We start from the raw sequence: 21974 nt of genomic DNA on the forward strand, positions 1-21974 counted from the left end.
TCCAGACGAATTGTCTGAACGTGGCCTATAAATGTGTCGGCAAGATTTTGATTTTTATATAGAAATCATATCCGTAAATCAACTAATGATAAGGAACATAATTGAAAATGGTTTGCAGCTTAAGCATTTTATATTAACATTAGCATTTTAAATTGCTGTGACTAGATTTTCAAGGTTATCAGTATCCATCTATTTGAAGATCTCCTGCTATTTGAACAATTAGTGTGAATTAAACATAATGACATCAAATTCTTGTTCAAATCTGTTTGCATAAACAGATTGTTCAGTATTTTTTTGTTTCCATTTCACTATTATTGGAAAAATATGAGGGAAGTTTTAATTGGTAGAATTAACTTGTTTAATAAAATGTAACATATTCATTCAGATTTTTTCTTAATTGTCCAGCATTTGGCTATGGTAATATTTGTCAGGTGGTTAAACTCTCCATTGTTGCAGGATGTGGCAGGTGATACTTGCCTTAATCAGCCCATACTTGAATATTATACATTTTAATTACGGGAAAAAATGTGTAGGAAATATAAATTTATTGTATTGTTTAGGTACAAAGTGACATTTTGGAGTGTTCTTTAATTATAATTATCGATCTTCTCTCCCAAAATATTTTGAAGTGGTTTATTGGTTTTCCCTGAGGGGCCTTTGAACTTGGAACGTAAGCCAGAGGATATGTCCGACCTATTTCGACCATTTCGTACTTTGCTGCAAAAAATACGGTAGGTTAAACTACAACTTTAATTCTAATTAGTGACGTATTGTTAAACGTGGCATTGAAGAGCCCCAGTAAAACAGGAGTCAATGGGCATGAAGGGGAAAGTATTCCACGAAACTGGAGTTGTGCGTCTTGAGGAAGGTGGTTGTGTTTGTTGTTAGATTAGGATTGCAGCCCTAAGACATTGCTGTGGGGAGCTTTCTAGCCCTGCGTATACCTGTTTCGTCGTCCTGTGGTATCAACATGGGTATGATTGCATCAGTTCTCAGATGCCAAAGGCTGTAACTTAGCATACATGAGTAATTGCTTTGTACTTCAATGAAGATGCATTATGTAGCCATTGTGTGCCCTGTTAGAAGGAGCAAATATCTGTGGCAGTAGAATAGATACCATTCAAGCTAGCTACTTGGTCCTGGAAGGTGTAAGCTTCTTGAATATTGTTGGAGCTGCAAGTATTTTCATCATACTGTTGATATGAAGTTTGTAAATGGTAAGAGGAAAGTCATTTACCTCAAGATACCCAGCATCTGACTTAGTCAGTGTGTTTGTCCAGGATGTTCATGTATCAGTTGAGTCATTCTTACTACTTTTTGCCATTTCTGGCTGGTCTCGTTGCGTTAACACAAGAGCTTCTACAGATGCTGGAAATCCAGCCCTGATCAAGGGTCTCAGCCCAAAATGTCAACTGTTCATTCATTTCCAGAGATGCAGCCTGAACTGCTGAGTTCCTCCAGTATTTTATGTGTGTTGCTGTGGTCAAGTTGTCTAGACCAGCACTGATTACTGATTGTCAAGCATTTTGCCATGGTAACACTACTGACAGGTGGTGAAACTCTCTATTGTTGCAGGATGTGGTGTACATGATACTTGCCATTTATCAGTCTATGCAGGTGGTGCTGCACATAGGCATAGATGTCACTAGAGATTCAAGGCATACCACCACATCAGCAAGTTGGGAATGGGGTAATAATTATTGGCCTTGCCTGTGATGTCTGTGTAGAGAGAAATAAAAATCATAAAATTTTACTTTTAAATGGGAGTTACCTGATTGAGAATATAAACTTTTTTAAAAACTTGGTCAGGAGTCGCATACACAGGAATAGGTCCCTAACTCCAACACTCAGGCTGTGCTGTTCTGTATACTATTATGCAGCACTTGACCCAAGACATTCCATGCCCAGGTGATCTTAGTACACTTTCTAGATATTACTTAAATACAGTATAGCCCTCAGCCTTCACCATTCAAGCAATGCATTTCCCAATTCCAATTTTTACACTGAATGATAAGTGTATGGAACACAATGCTGGGATTTGTGGCAGAAGCATATACATTCAATGGCCACTTTATAGATGCACCTTTTCAACTGCTCCTTAATGCAAGTATTTAATCAGCCAATTATGTAGCTGCTCAATGCAAAAGGCATGCAGACATGATTAAGAAGTTAATTTCTTGTTCAGACCAAACATCAGAATGGGGAAGAAATATGACCTAAGTGACTTTGACCTTGGAATGATGGTGCCAGACGAGGTGGTTTGATGCTGTTAGCAAACATTGCACACATCATGGCACTATTTGCTATGGATTGCGTACTTGTTGGCATAATCACCCATGCCATTCTGGATATCTAGGTTGTCTGTGATGTAAAGTCAAAAATCATTGTTTCAGAATGCCGTCATGCCAATGCTTGTAATTGTCCCAGTCTCATTTTGCTTTAGTGTTCTAGTTAGCTTCAAAATGCTTTACAGATAAGCAATTTAAACTGATATTTTTATCATCGTTTTCCCCAGTGGTTTTGCATCGAACTGCAAAAAAAAATTCTCTTGTCAGATTATTAAAATATTTTGCTCTCAGGCTAATTCCATCTCCATTTGCTTTACCTTTCCCAATTTAGACGAAATTTTGTTAGCAGCAGTTTTTTTTTCCAAAGAAGTGTTCTGTCAGGGCTGTCACTTTTTTTTGCTGATTTGTTAATTAATTTATAGAAAGGCATGCTTCCAGTTGGGCAGTATCTCCACTTGAGAATGCATGTCAGGAAATCTCTTGATATATTCAGCAGACAGAAAATCATGAGCTATCTCTTTCTGATGTGCTTTGCCAGCACCATCCATTTGTAAATTTGACACTGTCTTGCACAAGCAATTATAAATTGGACTTCACTCAAGCTTTTTAACCCATTTGTAGATGTGTTGCCTTTTTATTAAACCATTTGAATTCATCCCACATCTTCTGCATCTCCTCTTTGCTGATTTTGTTAACTTTCACACATGTTTTGAGATGTATGCTGTTTAAGGCTCTAGTAATTATTTGGTTTTGTAATTTTACTTTAAAAATTGATTTATTACTGGTTTATTTTCACATACTGAAATACAATGGAAAACTTGTCTTGCATATGTTTTTATACAGATCAAGTCATTGCATAGTGTATTGAGCTATAATAAGGTAAAACAGTAATAATGGAGAATAAAGTGTAAAGGCTACCAAAAATAGAGCAGTGCAGGTAAATGTTAAAGTGTAAGTATAAGATCGTTATGAGGTAGGTTTAGGCCAAAAGTCCATCTTACTGTGTGAGAGGTCTGTTCAAGAGTCTGGTAACAGTGGGATAGAAACTGTCCTTGAGCCTGGTGGTGCATGCTTTCAGGCTTTTGTATTTTCTGCCTGGTGGGAGGGGGGAGAAGAGAGAATGTCCAGGGTGGGTGAGGTCTTTGATTATGTTAGCTGCTTATTGAGGCAGCGAGAAGTGTAGACTGAGTCCATGGAGGAGAAGCTGGTTCCTGTGATGTGCTGAGCTGTGTCCACAACTCTCTGCAATTTCTTGTGGTCATGTGCAGAGCTAAGTCATTATGTATCCAGACATAACGCTTTCTATGGTACATCAATTAAAAATTGCGGAGAGTCAATGTAGACAGAGGGGGAGGGATAGAGCCAAGAGCTGGACAGGTGATAGGCAAAAGGGGATACGAGAGGATCATGGGACAGGAGGTCTGGGAAGAAAGATAAGTGGGGGGGGGGAACCCAGAGGATGGGCAAGGGGTATAGTTAGAGGGACAGAGGGAGAAAAAGGAGAGTGAGAGAAAGAATGTGTGTATAAAAATAAATAACGGATGGGGTATGAGGGGGAGGTGGGGCATTAGCGGAAGTTAGAGAGGTCGACGTTCATGCCATCAGGTTGGAGGCTACCCAGACGGAATATAAGGTGTTGTTCCTCCAACCTGAGTGTGGCTTCATCTTTACAGTAGAGGAGGCCGTGGATAGACATGTCAGAATGGGATGTGGAATTAAAATGTGTGGCCACTGGGAGATCCTGCTTTCTCTGGCGGACAGAGCGTAGGTGTTCAGCAAAGCGGTCTCCCAGTCTGCGTCGGGTCTCGCCAATATATGGAAGGCCACATCGGGAGCACCGGACGCAGTATATCACCCCAGCCGACTCCCAGGTGAAGTGTCGTGGGGTGATATACTGCGTCCAGTGCTCCTGATGTGGCCTTCTATATATTGGCGAGACCCGACGCACACTGGGAGACTGCTTTGCTGAACACCTACGCTCTGTTCGCCAGAGAAAGCAGGATCTCCCAGTGGCCACACATTTTAATTCCACATCCCATTCCCATTCTGACATGTCTATCCACGGCCTCCTCTACTGTAAAGATGAAGCCACACTCAGGTTGGAGGAACAACACCTTATATTCCGTCTGGGTAGCCTCCAACCTGATGGCATGAACTTCGACTTCTCTAACTTCCGCTAATGCCCCACCTCCCCCTCGTACCCCATCCGTTATTTATTTTTATACACACATTCTTTCTCTCACTCTCCTTTTTCTCCCTCTGTCCCTCTAACTATACCCCTTGCCCATCCTCTGGGTCCCTCCCCCCCTTATCTTTCTTCCCGGACCTCCTGTCCCATGATCCTCTCGTATCCCCTTTTTGCCTATCACCTGTCCAGCTCTTGGCTCTATCCCTCCCCCTCCTGTCTTCTCCTATCATTTTGGATCTCCCCCTCCCCCTCCCACTTTCAAATCTCTTACTAACTCTTCCTTCAGTTAGTCCTGACGAAGGGTCTCAGCCTGAAACGTCGACTGTACCTCTTCCTAGAGATGCTGCCTGGTCTGCTGCGTTCACCAGCAACTTTGATGTGTGTTGCTTGAATTTCCAGCATCTGCAGAATTCCTGTTGTTTTCCTTAATTTCCATAGTTGAGTCTTCACCATCGACATCATGTAGATCACCATTATCTAGTTATTCATTTGGATTGGCCACATAAGTACTGTGGTTACAAGAGCAGTTCAGAGCTCAAGTGACTTGCTACCCTGAGCAATATTTCCACAGGTCAGAAGCACTTGCACAGGTTCAGGTCTGCACTTACCTGAATCAGGGCAGCTTTAATGGCTCTCTGTTTCATAGTTTAATGCCATCCAGACAACCAGCCTGCTTGACTGATGACTTGCAAACAACCCTAAACATTCATTTCTTTGACAACCAGAGCACAGTGGCAGTGGTAAGTGCCAATTACCCAATGCATTTTGGTTCATTTTGGTTGCTGGGATAGCACCTCGCCATTATTATGAATTAATTCTGGGTCATTATTTATCACTTTGTCTCCTATTACCTGTCCTCTTCTGGCAATATTGCTCATGACAAAGAACATACAAACTCCTTACAGACAGTGACGACGGGTATTAACCAATTTCCCCCAGGATCAATAAAGTATGACTACTACTACTACTATTGAGCTCTAATCATGATTGCTGGTGCTGTGTAGCATTAGGCTGACCTCTGTGCTACTGTGTGACCCCACAAATTTCTGCATAAACTTCTGCAAGTATTCAGTCATACTGGTTTTGATTGTGAATTCCATTAACTCGACACAATTCCAGTCCAGTTCAGATAAATTGATTAATAATACAGTATTTGCAATTCTACAAATTTATGACATTGGAGTTGAGCTTTACCTGTACATGCTAGATAAACAGATATACAAGACCAAAAGACATGGGGGCAGAATTAGGCCATTTGGCATTAAGTTTCATCCTTTCTATCATAATTGCAAAAAATATGAAATCAAATTCAGTCTGGAGAATTCCTTTCTGAATGAATGAATGAAGATCATGATTAAACAACAGCAATCTCCTTTTATGAGGGTGGCATGGTAGTGTTTAGTACAACGCTTTGCAGTGCAGGCAGTCAGGGTTCAATTCCCAATGCTGTACGTCTCCTTGTGACTGCATGGGTTTCCTCCAGTTACTCTGGTTTCTTCCACGTACCAGTTAGTAGGTTAATTGGTCACTTTAAATCGTCGCATGAATAGGCTTGAGTTAAATCAGCTGGTTGCTGTGCAGTGTGCCTCAAAGGGCCACACTGTATCTCTGAGTAAATAAAATTCAGGTCTTGTAAAACAAGAGAAAGTCTGCTGATGCTGGAAATCCGAGCAACACACAAAAATGCTGAAGGAACTCAGCAGGCCAGGCAGCATCTATGGAAATGAGTACAGTCAACGTTTTGGCCAAGACCCTTCAACCCTTGATAGTTGATCCACAATGTGAGTTTAGAACAGACATGAAAGACTGCAGATGTTGGAAATCTGCAGCAAATCACAAGATGCTGGAGGAATTTAGTGGATCAGGCAACTATGGAGGGAAATGGATCTATTTCACTCATATATTCTGTATTCTGCAGCATTTAGGGGAGAAGCTTTGTAGGTATAATTCAGGCATTTTCCAATAAAACTTTCCATTTTGTTTTGCATTTTATTGCCTATAGGTTATTTTATTCTTCCTCGGGATCCCTTTGTGTCTTTTATGTCTGTTTTTCACTTCCACACAAATCCTTTTAACTTTGTTACATCTTGCCTCCAGATTGTACAAGTTTATTTGCTGAGAAGTGCTTTGTCCTCTCAGAAGTATGTATTGGTTCTTGTATGTTCATTTCTGTGGATGCTTTTCACCGTTCATCTCTCGTTTTACAGTATCAGTTTTGTTGTTGTCTTGGACTACCATACCCTTGCCATTATTGTGATTTAATATGCATTATTATTTATTACTGCCTACTGATACCTAGCCAGCCGGGGGTGTAGTGGCATCCTCATGGACTTCAAAGCGAGTAGTCCCGGGTTTGAATCTGGCAAGCTCTTTCTGTGCTGGGTTGGGTGTGAACTAGCAACTCAGCAAAAACAGACAAAATGCTAAATAAATGTCAAGGTTGCCACTCAATGTGCACAGGCATGGAAAGGAACAACTACCATTACCTGCCCCTATGTTCCGACAATATTGCTCATGACAAAATCCAATAATTCAACAAATTTGCCAAATTCTGATGAGAATACCACTCTTTCATTGCTCTCAGTCCTGTACATTGAAATTCAGCATCTTAGAGGATCTATCTTGGGCCCACCATAATGATGCAGATTTGGTGTGTCACTAAAGACTCTAGCAAATTTTACAGATGTACCTTGGTGAGCATTCTGACTGGTTGCATCACAGTCTGGTATGGAAGTGCTAATTCACAGTATTAAGAGGCTTCAGAGGATCGAAGACTCAGCCAACTCCATCATGGGCACAAGCCTCTGTACCATTGAAGACATCTTCAAAAGGTGGTGCCTCAGGAAGGTGGCATCTGATATTCTGGACCATTGCCATCCAGAATCAGATTTAATATCACTAGTATATGTTGTGAAATTTGTTGGGGGGATTTCCTGCTGGCGGTGGATGGAATAACAGCATCTTATAGCTGCTCCTAGTTTACTTTTCTTACTTTCCAACCTGATTTAACACTATGACTACAAGAACTGCTAAAGGTATATAAAAAAAAAAGATGATTTTTCTACATCTTTGGATGCTATTATCGAATTGATGCAGAAGCACAGAAATGAAGCATCCGAGGAATTTCAGCGATCCAGAAAGGAATCCTCCAAAAAGTTTTAACAACTCGGCTCTGAAATTAAACAATTAAGTACAAAACTGGACTCTATTCAAGAAACCTTAACTGAGCACGATAAACGAATAAAAGAGAATGAAGAAATCCTGACGATTCTGGATGAGAAAATGGATGACCTGCAAAAGCGTTATGAAAAACAATCCATTAACGACAAATTAAGACAGAAGATTACTGACTTAGAAAACAGAAGTAGAAGGAATAATGTACGAATTCTTGGTCTCGAAGAGTTAACTGAAGGTGATCCTCCTATGGAATTTTTTGCAAACTTTCTGGTTCAGTTATTTCCTGATGTTTTAAAATCGACACCAGTGATCGACCGAGCGCACAGAGTACCTTGGAATAGAATGTTTGCAAGCAAACCTCGTTCAGTGGTAATCGCTTTTCATGAGTTTCAAACAAAGGACCGTATAATTCGTGAATCTCGTCAGAAAGCTATGATTCATTTTAATGGGAAAAAGATTAGAATCGTTGAAGATTTCTCAGCAGAGATTATGAGGGAGCGTGCTAAGTTTAATAGTGTCACGTCAGAGTTCTACAACAAGGATTTTAAACCTCCTCTGCAGTATCCAGCGAAGCTCAAAATTACACTGCAGGATGGATCGCAAAAATGATTCGTTCAAGTCTCCAGGCCCAGGAATATTTAGAGTCAGTAAAGTGATTGCTTATTATTTGTTACATGAATAACTGTTTATTTTACCTTTGCTGAACTTTGTACTTAACTCTTCCTTTTTGAACTTTTTAAGGATTTATTTTGAGAATAAGACTTTAATGTGCTATTACTTTGTCTGCTAAGTTTAAAAGTGTTATGTTAGAGCTGTTTAACAAAATCGTACATGAATAATTGTGTATTTTGCCCCTGGTGAATCTTGTAGTCAATTTTCTTTTAGAACCTCTTAAGGTTTTACTTTGAGAATAAGATTTTAATGAGCCAATATTCTGTGTGTCCATATTATTTTTTATCATACTTTTCCAGAGTTTTTGATATCAAAATTAACTGTTTCTTTATTATCTGTTGTTTTGACTAGGTTGGAAAATTTCTAACTTTGTAATTTATTTGGAGCTAAGCCAGCAGGATTTTTGGGGGGATGTTGCTATTAGTTGTAGACGTCAACTTTCTTTGGTCGACTTTCTCTCTCTGGGAGGGGGGAGGGTGTTTGGGTTTTTTTTCTTGGAAGCTGTTTGGGATTCTTAGTCAAACCTGTTGTTTGGTTTTATTAATCATCTTAAGGTTGGTCCTTTTAACTTTTTTAAATAATAATAAAATGGATTATAATATTAAGTTACTTAGTCTTAATGTGAAAGGATTAAATCATCCTTTAAAACAAAATAAGATTTTTGCCTATGTTAGAAAATTTAAGGTCCCAGTTATTTTTTTTACAAAAAACCCAGGTACACAATTCTGATAACTCATGCCTTTTTAGCCGATGGAGAGGATTGCACTTACAAGTTTCAGGCCAAAGCTAGAGGAGTTTCGATTTTTATAGAAAATACAGTTCCCTTTGTTCAACACAAGGTTGTTTCTGATACTAATGGACGATTTGTTATAGTATCAGGGAAATTAGAGAATAAATTGTTAGTATTTACTAATGTTTATACCCCAGATATAGATGATCCAGGTTTCTTTGAGCGTTTTTTTTTTTGTTTTTGCCTGATCTGAGTTTGTACTCATTGGTGATAGCAGGAGACTTTAATTGCTGGTTATATCCAGTTTTAGATCGGTCTTCTTCTGAACCAGCGACACTTAATAAATCAGCTTCGTTTATCCATTCATTTCTAATGAAATGTGGTATTGTTGTTATATAGCGTTTCTTATATCCAGCAGATAGAGAATACTCATTTTTCTCTCATGTTCATCATACATATTCCAGAATTGACTATTTTTTTTATTGATAGCCAAATGATTCCATTAGTTTGATCTTGTGAATATAAAGAGATCATGCTCCTGTGCTTTTATCCATACATCTTCCTGGTTTTCCTCAGATAAATAGATTCTGGCATTTCAATTTAACTTTGTTATCTGACAAGGATTTCTTAAAGTTCTTGGAGAGGGAAGAAGTTTTTAAAGTTTTTTGAAGAGAATATGGTAGAGGAGACTTCTAGCTTTGTCATATGGGATGCCTTTAAAGCATATGTTAGAGGACAAATCATTTCTTATACTGCAAGTGTTAAGAAAAAAGCTAATAAGGAGAGAATTAATTTAGCCAATCAGCTGAAACGATTAGATGAAGAATATGCTTTGACTTCAGATCCTATTTTATATGAAAGACAGGTTGAAATTAAAACTAAATATGATTTTTTATTACCATACCCTGTTGAAACTCAACTCCTAAAGAATAAAAGTCAACTTTATATTCATGGAGATAAAACAGGTAAATTATTGGCTAACCAAATTAAAACTTCTAGTACTAAACGACAGATTAAAGAAATTTATAAAGCTAACAGTATTAGGACAACTGATCATTTAGTAATAAATGGTACTTTTAGAGAATTTTATTCTAAACTTTATAGTTCTGATCTTAAAGATAATACTGTAATGGATAATTTTTTAGACCAAATAAAATATCCCTACGCTTTCTGCTGATAACCGAAAACAGTTGGATCGAGGTATTTCTCAGGAAGAAATAGCCAAGGCTGTATGATCACTGCATTTAGGGAAAGCTCCAGGTCCTGACAGATTTTTCTGCAGAATTTTATAGGGCTTTTTTCTTTGCTTATACCTCATTTATGTTCAGTTTTTTCAGATTCTTTTAAGGTAGGTAGGTTACCAATGTTTTTACGAAGCTTCTATTTTGCTTATCCTTTTTTTAAAAAAAAAGAACCCAACTGAATGTTCTTCATATAGACCAATTTCCTTACTTAATGTTGATGCTAAAATTCTGTCTAAAGTTCTGGCCCGTAGGATGGAAAATATCTTACCATCTATCATTTCTGATGATCAGACTGGTGTTATTAAAAATCGATATTCTCATTTTAATATTCGTCGATTATTAAATGTTATCTATTCTCCTTCTAAGGAGATATTGGAGTGTGTGATATCCTTAGGCGCTGAGAAGGCTTTTGATCGGGTTGAATGGCATTATTTATTTAAAATCTTAGAAAATTTTAATTTTGGGTCCAACTTTATTCAATGGATTAAATTACTGTATTTATCCCCCTTTGCTCGGGTTCATACTAATTCTCAGAATTCTAAACAATTTACACTTCAACGTGGATCCAGACAAGGTTGCCCTTTGAGTCCTTTGCTGTTTGACCTGGCTTTAGAACCTTTAGCTATTGCTTTTCGGGAATCTAACGATATCACTGGTATTTTACGGAAGGGTACTGTCCACGAAGTTTCACTTTATGCGGATGATTTATTGCTTTACATTTCTAATGTTGAAACTTCATTACCTATGTGCTTTCTTTACTCTCTTGTTTTAGTCAGTTTTTGGATATAAACTGAACCTACACAAGAGTGAACTTTTTCCTTTGAATAATTTGCTATTAACTGATATTAACCTTCCTTTTAAAATTGAAAGAAACCAATTCACTTACTTGGGTGTAACAATTACTAAGAATTATAAATACTTATTTAAAGAAAATTTTCTTACTTTATTAAATTATATAAAAAGAGCCTTATCAAATTGGTCGCCCCTTTCGTTGTCATTGATTGGTTGAATTAATTCAATTAAAATGAATGTTTTACCTAAATTTATATACCTCTTTCAGGCTTTATCAGTTTTTATTCCTAAATCCTTTTTTGACTCTCTGGACTCTATTTTATCCTCCTACATATGGAAAAATAAACGTCCTTGATTGAATAAAGTCCATCTCCAGAAAGTTAAAAAGAATGGAGGTTTAGCTTTACCAAATTTTAGGTTTTATTATTGGGCAGCTAACTTACGGAATCTCAAGTTTTGGTTATACTATATTAATCATGAGGAATGTCCCGGGTGGGTTTCTTTAGAAGCTAACTCAGTTAATAAATTTTCTGTTATCTCTCTTTTGGAATCTTCACTTCCTTTATCCTTAAGTAAGATAACTGAAAATGTGGTAGTCAAACATACTTTGAGGATTTGGATACAATTTAGAAAACACTTTGGTTTATTGAGATTCTCCCTTTCTCGTCCCATTTTTTAAAAATTATTTTTTTAAGCCTTCTATGACTGATGTAGTTTTTAAACAATGGGAAGGATTGGGCATTACATGTTTCTGGAATCTGTTGGAGGAAATCTTTCTTCGTTTGAACAATTTTCTGCGATCTCAATTATGTACATTTCCTAATAGTCCTGATAAGAACATATTAGATAAAATTCTTAATTTATGAAATCATTTTATAATGGTTCGATATCCAATATTTATGATGTGTTGTTGGGAATGAGAAATGATTCTTTAGACCAAATCAAAAATCTTTGGGAACAAGATTTACAGACTTCAATTTCTAAAGAAATTTGGAATGAGATTTTTAAATTGGTTAATACTTCATCGCTATGTGCTCGTCATTCCCTCCTACAATTTAAAGTGGTTCATAGGGCTTATATGACCAAGGATAAGTTGTCTCATTTTTATATGGATATATCTCCCTACTGTGATAGGTGTAACAATGGAGAAGCTTCATTTATTCATATGTTTTGGACGTGCCCAAGTCTTGGAAAATATTGGAAGGAAGTATTCCAAACTTCTTCTATACTCTTTAAAGTAAATTTTAAGCCTAATCATTTGACTGCCCTAATTGGTATTGTTGGAAGGAAAGATATCATTTTAAAGACATCTGATTTGCACATTCTGGCTTTTATCTCTCTAGAGGGCACTTTTTGTTTAAATGGAAGGGTGCTGTTCCGCCTAATCATACTCAGTGGTTATGGGATGTTATGGCATGCCTAAATTTAGAAAAGATTCGTTGTTCAATTTCTGAATCTAACCAAGATTTTCAAAATTTGTGGGGGCCGTTTTAAAATTATTTTCATAATTTTTGACTTCTCGTTAAAGTACAGAAGTTGGTTAATAGCATATTTTATTATCTGGTGAGTTTTTTTCTTTTTTTTTCCCCAAAGAGCTTCGACTTTGGTAGTGGGTGTAGATTTTTTAAAATAAAATTATTTATATTTAATATGCAAATTAATCTAATTTATATGAGTATAGAGTAAGGAGTTCTTTAATGTGATTCAATATACTGTATCTGGTATTATATTTTTTCTTTTGTTTTATAATATGACTGTATTCTATATATAAATCAATAAAAAAATTGGAACAAGAAAGAAAGAAATTGGTTAATTTTGTGGCTGCAGTACATGGCAAATATAGAGAAAAAATGAATTACATGTATATGATGAGAATAGGGCATGTCCTGGGTGCTGGGGTGGGGGTGGGGTGGGGGGTCTTGCTGATGGAAGTGGCTTTTCTGAGGCACTGCTCCTTGAAGATGTTTTGGATACTATGGAGGCTAGTACCCATGATGGAGCTGATTAATTTTATAATTCTCATTACTACATCAGGGAGGAGGCACAGGAGCCTGAATACCCACCCTCTCTGGTTTAGGAACAGCAGCTTCCCCATTTCATCAGATTTCTGAACCCATGAACACTACCTTGCTATTCTTCTTTTGCACTATTTAATTTTGTAAATATAGTAATTTGTTATGCCTGCACTTTACAGCTGTCTCAAAGCAAATTTCTTGATTAATGTCAGTGACAATAAACCTGACTCTGAAATTAAAAGGAAACGAATTAATATTTGCTATAAACCTTTGAGCACTGTTTTATTAAATTGTCATGTCATTGTTGCTTTAAGGAAGTGCACAAATGACTATTGTTAGAGCTTTAAGATTTATTACAAGAACCCTGACCTATAGATCTGCCCACTTGTTTCTTTTCACACTGTTTAACTGTATTGTTCTTGCTCACCACTCTACTTTTAGTTTGTTCATTCTTTAGACTTGAGCTCTTGAGCTCTGATTTTAAAGAAAACATCCTTGGGAATAGCTTGTGGGTTCTTCCCTAGCTATTAATTCCAAATTCTTTGTAATCCCCCATGGATCTGCCTTTCATTGATGTTAATTAGCTTCTTCATATAGGTCCTGCGCTACCTTCAACACCTCCTTTTCAAGCATCTGTTTGTTTTGTATTTCTCTATTCTGTTTCTATTGGCTCCCTGTGGCCCTATGAAGTGCTGTGCTTTCTTTGCTGTTGTATGCACAGAGCAGTTGTATTCTCAGCCATTAACATAAACATTTCAAGTTTGATGGCATGGTTGTTCAGAGGAATCAGCTGAAATTACATTATAGTTATTCTCTTGGGTTGTTAAAATCATGCTGCTTTTGAAACTTCCAGCTCAAATTAAATATGGTTGCTAGTGGTAGGTGTTTATTCTGTGGTTGCTTTTTGATCAAGAAATCGCTAGAGTGAATGAGTCCAACTGTGTTTTTGGTCTACAGTGCAAAGGTTTAATGTTATTCCTTTATTAAATATCATGCAATATACACTGACTAGCCACTTTATTAGGTACATGAGTGGAACCCAATATGGTCTTCTGCTGCTGTAGCCTATCCACATCAAGATTTGACATGTGCATTCAGAAGTCCTCCTCTGCACACCACTGTTTTAATGCATGTTTATTTGATTTACCATCACCCTCTTGTCAGCTTGTACCAGTCTGGCCATTCTCCTCTGATTTCTGTCATTAACAAGGTGTTTTTGTCCACAGAACTGCCAGTTACTGGATGTTTTTTTTTCATTTTTCACACCATTCTCTGTAAACTCCAGAGACTGATGTGCTTGTAAATCCCAGGAGATCAGCAGTTTCTGAGATACTCAAGCCAATCATCATTCCACAGTCGAAGTCATTTAGATCACATTTCTTCCTCATTCTGATGTTTGGTCTGAGCAACAACTGAACCTACTGACCATGTCTGCATGCTTTTGTGCTTGGTTGCTGCCACATGATTGGCTGATTAGATATTTGCATTAACAAGCAAATAAAGTGGCCTCTGAGCTCTGTCCGCACTTACTGTTGCATGAATTAAGTCACTGAAGAAAAGTACTGCTGGGTACAAAGCAGCTTCTTTATTCGACAAAACAAGGTTTAGCAGGCATCATATTGAGACACTTTTGGTTGAAAGGTCTGGCTGGCCCAAAGTGGGGCTCGATATTCTCTGTGCCAAACCTCAAAGGACAATTCCATATTTACAGTGTATGGACAATGCTTTCTTTGAAACTACATAGCAATGTTCAGAACTCCCGATTCACATCCACACTACACACATCCAAATGAATTTTAATCAGAAACGAGAAAATCTGCAGATGCTGGAAATCCGAGCAACATGCACAAAGTGTTGGAGGAACCCCAGGCTACTGTGGGAGGTGAGGGAGGAGATTGCTGAGCCTCTGGCAATGATCTTTGCATCATCAATGGGGATGGGAGAAATTCCGGAGGATTGAAGGGTTGCGTATGTTGTTCCCTTATTCAAGAAAGGGAGTAGAGATAGCCCAGGAAATTATAGACCAGTGAGAGTTACTTTAGTGGTTAGTAAGTTGATGGAGAAGATCCTGAGAAGCAGGATTTATGAACATTTGGAGAGGCATAATATGATTAGGAATAGTCAGCATGGCTTTGTCAAAGGCAGGTCATGCCTCACGAGCCTGATTGAATTTTTTGAGGATGTGACTAAACACATTGATGAAGGTAGAGCAGTAGATGTAGTGTATATGGATTTCAGCAAGGCATTTGACATAGTACCCCATGCAAGGTTTATTGAGAAAGTAAGGAGGCTTGGGATCCAAGTGGACCTTGCTTTGTGGATCTAGAATTGGCTTGCCCACACAAGGCAAAGAGTGGTTGTAGATGGGTCATATTCTACATGGAGGTCGGTGACCAGTGGTGTGCCTCAGGGATCTGTTCTGGGACCCCTACTCTTTGTGATTTTTATAAATGACCTGGGTGAGGAAGTGGAGGGTTGGGTTAGTAAATTTGCTGATGACACAAAGGTTAGGGATATCGTGGATAGTGTGGAGGGCTGTCAGAGGTTACAGTGGGACATTGATAGGATACAAAACTAGGCTGAGAACTGGCAGATGGTGTTCAACCCGGGTAAGTGTGAGGTGGTTCATTTTGGTAGGTCAAATATGATGGCAGAATATAGTATTAATGGCCAGGCTCTTGGCAATGTGGAAGATCAGAGGGATCTTGGGGTCCGAGTCCATAGGACACTCAAAGTTGCCGCGCAGGTTGACTGTGTAGTTAAGCAGGCATACGGTGTATTGGCCTTCATCAACCGTCAGATTGAGTTCAAGGCTGAGGGGTAATGTTACAGCAATATAGGACTCTGCTCAGACTCCACTTGGAGTAATGTGCTCAGTTCTGGTCACCTCACTACAGGGACAATGTGGAAACTATATAAAGGGTGCAGAGGAGATTTTTAAGTATATTGCTTGGATTGGGGAGCATGCCTTACGAGATTAGTTTGAGTGAATTTGGCCTTTTCTCCTTGGAGGGACAGAGAATGAGAGGTGACTTGATACAGGTGTACAAGATGATGAGAGGCATTGATCATATGGATACTTGGAGGTTTTTTCCCAGGGCTGAAATGGCTAACACGAGAGGGCATAGTTTTAAGGTCCTTGGAAGTAGGTACAGAGATGTTAGGGGTAAGTTTTTTACGCAGCGAGTGGTAAGTGCGTGGAATGGGCTGCCAGCGACGGTGGTGGACGTGGATACAATGGGGTCTTTTAAGAGACTCCTTGATAGGTACATGGAGCTTAGAAAAATAGAGGGCAATGTGTAACCCTAGGTAATTTCTAAAGTAAGTATATGTTTGGCACAGCATTGTGGGCCGAAGAACCTGTATTGTGCTGTAGGTTTTCTGTGTTTCTAACTCAGCAGGCCAGGCAGCATCTAGGAAAAGAGTACAGTTGACATTTCAGACCAAAACCCTTTGGCAGGAATGGAGGGGAAAAAAAGCTGAGGAGTAGATTTAAAAGGTGGGGGAGGGGAGAGAGAAGCACAATGTGATGGGTGAAACCTGAAGGGGGAGGGGATGAAATAAAGAGCTGGGAAGAGATAAAGGCCATGGGAGCACCAGTGGGAGGCGATGGGCGGGCAAGAAGATAGTGAGAAACACACACACCTGGATTATACATTGTCCCACCCCGTTACTTGAAAAATTGTCATTCCTTTCTCTCAATTCCTCTGCTTCATCTGCTCTCAGGATGAGACCTTTCATTCTGGAACAAAGGAGATGTCCTTTTTCAACAAAAGGGGCTTCCCTTTCTTCACCATCAATGCCGCCCTCAACCACATCTCTTCCATTTCGCATATGTCTGCTCTTACCCCATCCTCCTGCCACACTACCAGAAATAGGGTTCCTCTTTGTCTTCATCTCCTACCCCACCAGCCTCCGCGTCCAGTACATAATTCTCTGAAACTTCTGCCATCTGCGAAGGGATCCCACCACCAAGCACATCTTTCCCTTCCTCTTCTCCCCCCCCCCACCCCACTTCCTGCTTTCTATAGGGATTGCTCCATATGCGACTCCCTTGTCCAGTCGTCCCTCCCCACTGATCTCCCACCTGGTACTTACCCTTGTAAACGGAACAAGTGCTACACCTGCCCCTACACCTCCTCCCGCATTACCATTCAGGGCCCCAAAAGTCCTTCTAGGTGAGGCGACACGTCACCTGTGAGTCTGTTGGGGTCACGTACTGTGTCCAGTATTCCCGATGTGGCCTCCTGTATATTAGTGAGACCCGATGTAGATTGGGAGACGGCATCGCCTAGCACCTACACTCTGTCCGCCAGAAATATCGACTTTATTCCCCTCCACAGATGCTGCTTGACTTGTTGAGCTTCTCCAGCATTTGACCTGCTTTAATCAAAAGGCTTCAACAGTTGGGTTTTAATTTTTTTCCTTTTGAAGTTCTTGGCAATGTGAAGGAATTATTTAGGATAGATTTTGTGTAATATCATTCACTTTTCCTCAATTCTTATTTCCACCTTCTCCCTAATTAGGGACCTTCTGCAGACCTTATCAGAAGATGAACTGCACACACTTGAAAGAAATCTCTGCATATCCCAGGATGGTGAATTTACAGTTGACCCCAAAATATGCTCTGCTATCCCTCCATCAGAAGTTCCTGAAAAACTTGTTCAAGATCAACTTTGTGTAAAAGCTGAAAATACAGAAGCTGAACTTGCTTGTTCCATGCAATATGATGAGGAGGAGCTGGAGCAGCTGAACTTAATGGTTCACAGGGTAGGGGATGAAATGTCATGTCTACTCTCTCCACCAAGCGTGTGTCAGTCGCCAGCTCACAAACCTGTGTTGAAACATATCTCCAAACTGGGGAGCTCCACAAATTCAACCTTTCTTGAACTTTCTGGGGTAAGGCATGAAGCTGAGGAAGAAGAACGAGTATTTTTCATGGACGATTTGGATGGAGCAGGTGAGGACTTGGCTGGAGCAGGTGAGGACTTGGCTGGAACAGATGAACCACAAGAAACCTTTACTTGGATTGGAGATTCTTGCCCACCTAATAAGGAGGACACGCTGCCTCCCCACCAAGAGGAGACAGACACACCAAGGAATAGTAGCAGTGAGGAAACAGTACAAGCAACACAGGTACTGCACAGACCAAGCAATAATGATTCACTACCTCTGCAAGGGCAAGCCAACGGAAAGAAAAGTGACACATTGGAAATTTGTTGTAATTGTGTTGATGCAGCTGAATCCAGTTCTTACCTCAATGGCTGGAATGCAGGGACCGATGATATACAGCCCAGCGAAACTGCAGAAAAAATAGCTCATAGGACTGGTGGAATGAAAATTTCTGCAACTGTTATCTTTAATCCCAAATCTCAGTGCACATGTTGTTCCTCTGAAGCAGAGCATGCAATAAATTGTGATTCTGGCAGCTGCCCAGTTTCTTCAGAGGAGTTCTCAAATCAAAGCAGTGCTGATGTGGAAAATGGAATAAATCTCTGTGTGCACTGCACTGGCCCTCAAGACAGTAGACTTGACAATGGCTTTGTAGATTCTGGGAACTCCAAGATGTCTGACCAACATAAAATGAACTGTGCCTCAGCTTCACAGGAAAAGATAGGAAATGAGAGCCCCAGTGGATCATGGACAGATGGGGCTATCAACAAACAGAAACATACAAACTCAAAATGCAAGTGCCTGGCACAATCCTCAGGAAAATACCCAGAAGGAGAGCAGCAAACGGAAATGGACATCTGTTGCCAACAGCATAAGGTAGAAAATAGGACACAGACAAATGGAGAAAAGGAAAATGTTGAAATGCCTGCTGTGAAGAATGAATTGGAGGCCACTGACCCTTTGGAAGTCAAAAGAACAGAGCAAAGGTAACTATGTTTCTCACTTGAAACCGTTTCAGCTTTAGTTTCAATATTTGTACTGTAAAGAGTTTGGATATATACTTTGATTAGTATTTTAGACGTAGGAGTAGAATTTGGCCATTTGACCCATCAAATCTGCTCTGCCATTCAATCTTGGAGGATTTATTTTCCCTCTGAACCCTCATCCTCCTGCCTTCTCCCTGTAACCTTTAACACCCTTACTAATGAAGAACCTATCAACCTCTGCTTTAAATAAACCCAATGACTTGGCATTCACAGCCATCTGTGGCAATGAATTCCACAGATTCACAGCTCTCTGGCTAACGATATTCCACATCCTCTCCATTCTAAAGGAGCATCCTTGAATGCTGTGGCTGTGCCTTTGCCTTCTGATCTTCAACTCTCCCTGTCTTGAAAATAAACTGTCTTCAGTATACAGTGAATTATCTTCACGCAAGCAGATTATCTGCTTGTCACTCTTACTGTTTTTGAGATATTACAATGAGTAAATTGGCTGTTGATTACTCTTTTATAAATGTGACCACACTTGAGGTCCAGAAATCATGAAAGGTGCTGCATTATTTTTACCTTTTTGGGAACAGAATCTAATATTATATTACAGAAAAAAAGAAGCTGCAATTTGACCTCAACATCGCCACACCCAATGTTCAAAGTAAAATTTGTTATCAGAGTACACCACATACAACCCTAAGATTCTTTTACTGTGGGCATTCTTAGCAAATCTATTGAACAAGAACTATAAACTGTAAACAAACTGTGCAAATGCAGATATAAATAAATAACAATAAATAACGAGCATGAAATAATATAACAGTCCTTAAGTGAGTGCAGCCATCCCCTTTTGTTCAAGAGCCTGTTGGTTGAGGGATAGTAAATGTTCTTGAACCTGGTGGTGCAATGTCAGTTTATGATGGAAAAAAACAAAGTTCTGATTTGTTGTATCTATTTAATCCATATTAATTGACCTATTTTACAGTAAAACTCTATTCAGTTGGAATATTCAAGATTTTGATGCTGAACTGTAAAATTTCCAGGCTATTGCTATTGTTCTACAACAACTCACTTTTGAATCTTTAAAAAAAATTTGCAATCACACAGAATAATAAATTTTTCAGTGACCCTGATGTTTCAAGGTAATGTGGGGAAACTGAACCAGTTGAGTTGGAAGGGATAGGAGAGTGACTCCAGTGGCTGGTACTTAGTGCCAGAAAGCTTAGTTCAATCCTGACTTCTGGTACTGTCTGTGAGAAATGTGCATGGTCTCCAGTTTTCTCCCATCTGCCAAAGCTGTGCAGGTTAATTGGTTTTTAAATTGCTCCTTGTGGGTTTGTGGGTGATAAAATCTCTTTGAAGTTGATGGACACTGCATGAGGATAGAATACAATGGGATTAGTGGAAATGGATGGTTGATAGTTGGTGCTGACTCAGTGGGCTCAATGGTCCCTTTTCCATATTCTAATTTTAACCAGGACCTGGTGTATGAAGGTGGATAAACAATAACAGAATATGTGCTGCCTTTACAGAAAGAGTGCAGCACAGGTAGACAATAAGGTGCAAGGCCATTACAAGGTAGGTAGTGAGGTCAAGAATCCATCTTAATGTTCAGTAGTCTTAACAGTGGGGTAAAAATTGTCATTGAGCCTGGTGGTATGTGTGTTCAGGTATTTGTATCTTCTACTCAATGGCAGCGGGGAGAGGAGAGAGAAGGGGAGCTTCGGATCATCACCTAGTGAGCCAGATACTGGATCATTTGGATTTCCAAATAGTTTAAGTTATCAGACGTTTTCTGCATTTTTAAGAATTAAAGGGAATTTAGTTTTGAGTTTCACCAGCCAAGGATCAGAAAGTCTCATGACTCATGGCAGAAATGTCCTCTCTGTAAGGACTTGCACAATACAACAGTCTGTTAACAAATGATAGAAAAATTGAGGGCTACTGTATGTAGGATGAAAGGATTAGATTTCTAGATTACTAGAAATCAAGATTACTGGAGAGAAAGTGCTTGGGAAGCTAAATGAACTAAGAATAGATAAATCTCCTGGACTGGATGAGGTGCACCTACGGGTTCTGAAGGAGGTGGCTTTGGAGATTGTGGAGGCATTGGAAATGATCTTCCAGGAATCAATAGACTCTGGCATGGTTCTGGAGGACTGGAAGGTCACAAATGTACTTCCACCGTTTAAGAATGGAGGGAGGCAGCAAAAAGAAAATTACAGACCTATTAGTCTGACATCAGTAGTTGGAAAGTTATTGGAGTTGATCCTCAAGGATGAGGTTATGAAATACCTCGAGGTGCATGACAAGATAGGCCCAAGCCAGCATGGTTTCATGAAGGGAAGATCCTGCCTCACCAACCTATTAGAATTTTTTTGAGGTAATCTCAAATAAGATTGACAAGGGAGAGGCTGTGGATGTTGTGTATTTGGATTTTCAAAAGGCCTTTGATAAGGTGCTGCATAAGAGGCTGCTTAATAAGATTAGAGCCCATGGAATTACAGGAAAGATCGGGGAGCATTGGCTGATAGGCAGAAAGCAAAGGGTGGGAATAAAGGGATCCTATTCTGATTGGTTGTCGGTTACTAGTGGTTTTCCACAGGGGTCGGTGTTGGGGCCGCTTCTTTTTACAATGTATATCGATGATTTAGATTGAATTAAATGGTTTTGTGGCTAAGTTTGCGGATGACACCAAGATAGGTGGAGGAGCAGGAAGTGTTGAAGAAACGGAAAGGTTGCAGAGAGACTTGGTCAGTTTAGGAGAGTGGGTAAAGAAATGGCAGTTGAGATACAATGTTGAGAAAGGTATGGTTGTACATTTTGGAAGAAGAAATAATCGGGCAGATTATTATTTAGCTGGGGAGAAAATTCAAAAATCGGAAGTGCAAAGGGACTTGGGGGTCGTCGTGCAGGATTCCCTAAAGGTTACCCACCAGATTGGATTGGCAGTAAGGAAAGCGAATGCTATGTTGGCATTCAT

At 39.3% G+C, this 21974-nt stretch overlaps 1 protein-coding gene and 1 long non-coding RNA gene across 6 annotated transcripts in view; one reads left to right on the top strand and one right to left on the bottom strand.

Moving 5' to 3' along the window:
• Window positions 1-21974, top strand: part of zfyve28 (zinc finger, FYVE domain containing 28) — a 193076-nt gene that overhangs the window by 94676 nt on the left and 76426 nt on the right. For all 5 annotated transcript variants that reach the window (XM_063049568.1, XM_063049567.1, XM_063049569.1 and 2 more), the window contains exons 7-8: window positions 630-731; window positions 17633-18985. In XM_063049568.1, the coding sequence (XP_062905638.1) occupies window positions 630-731; window positions 17633-18985 (1455 nt within the window). The remainder of the gene's footprint in view (window positions 1-629; window positions 732-17632; window positions 18986-21974) is intronic.
• The window catches only part of LOC134347235 (uncharacterized), a 55862-nt gene continuing 54182 nt past the window's right edge, over window positions 20295-21974 (bottom strand). Inside the window, exon 5 of the long non-coding RNA XR_010018112.1 lies at window positions 20295-20363. This is a non-coding gene — a long non-coding RNA (uncharacterized LOC134347235). The remainder of the gene's footprint in view (window positions 20364-21974) is intronic.

This window comes from Mobula hypostoma, chromosome 5 (genome assembly GCF_963921235.1).
Source record: "Mobula hypostoma chromosome 5, sMobHyp1.1, whole genome shotgun sequence".
Classification (NCBI taxonomy): Eukaryota; Metazoa; Chordata; class Chondrichthyes; order Myliobatiformes; family Myliobatidae; genus Mobula; species Mobula hypostoma.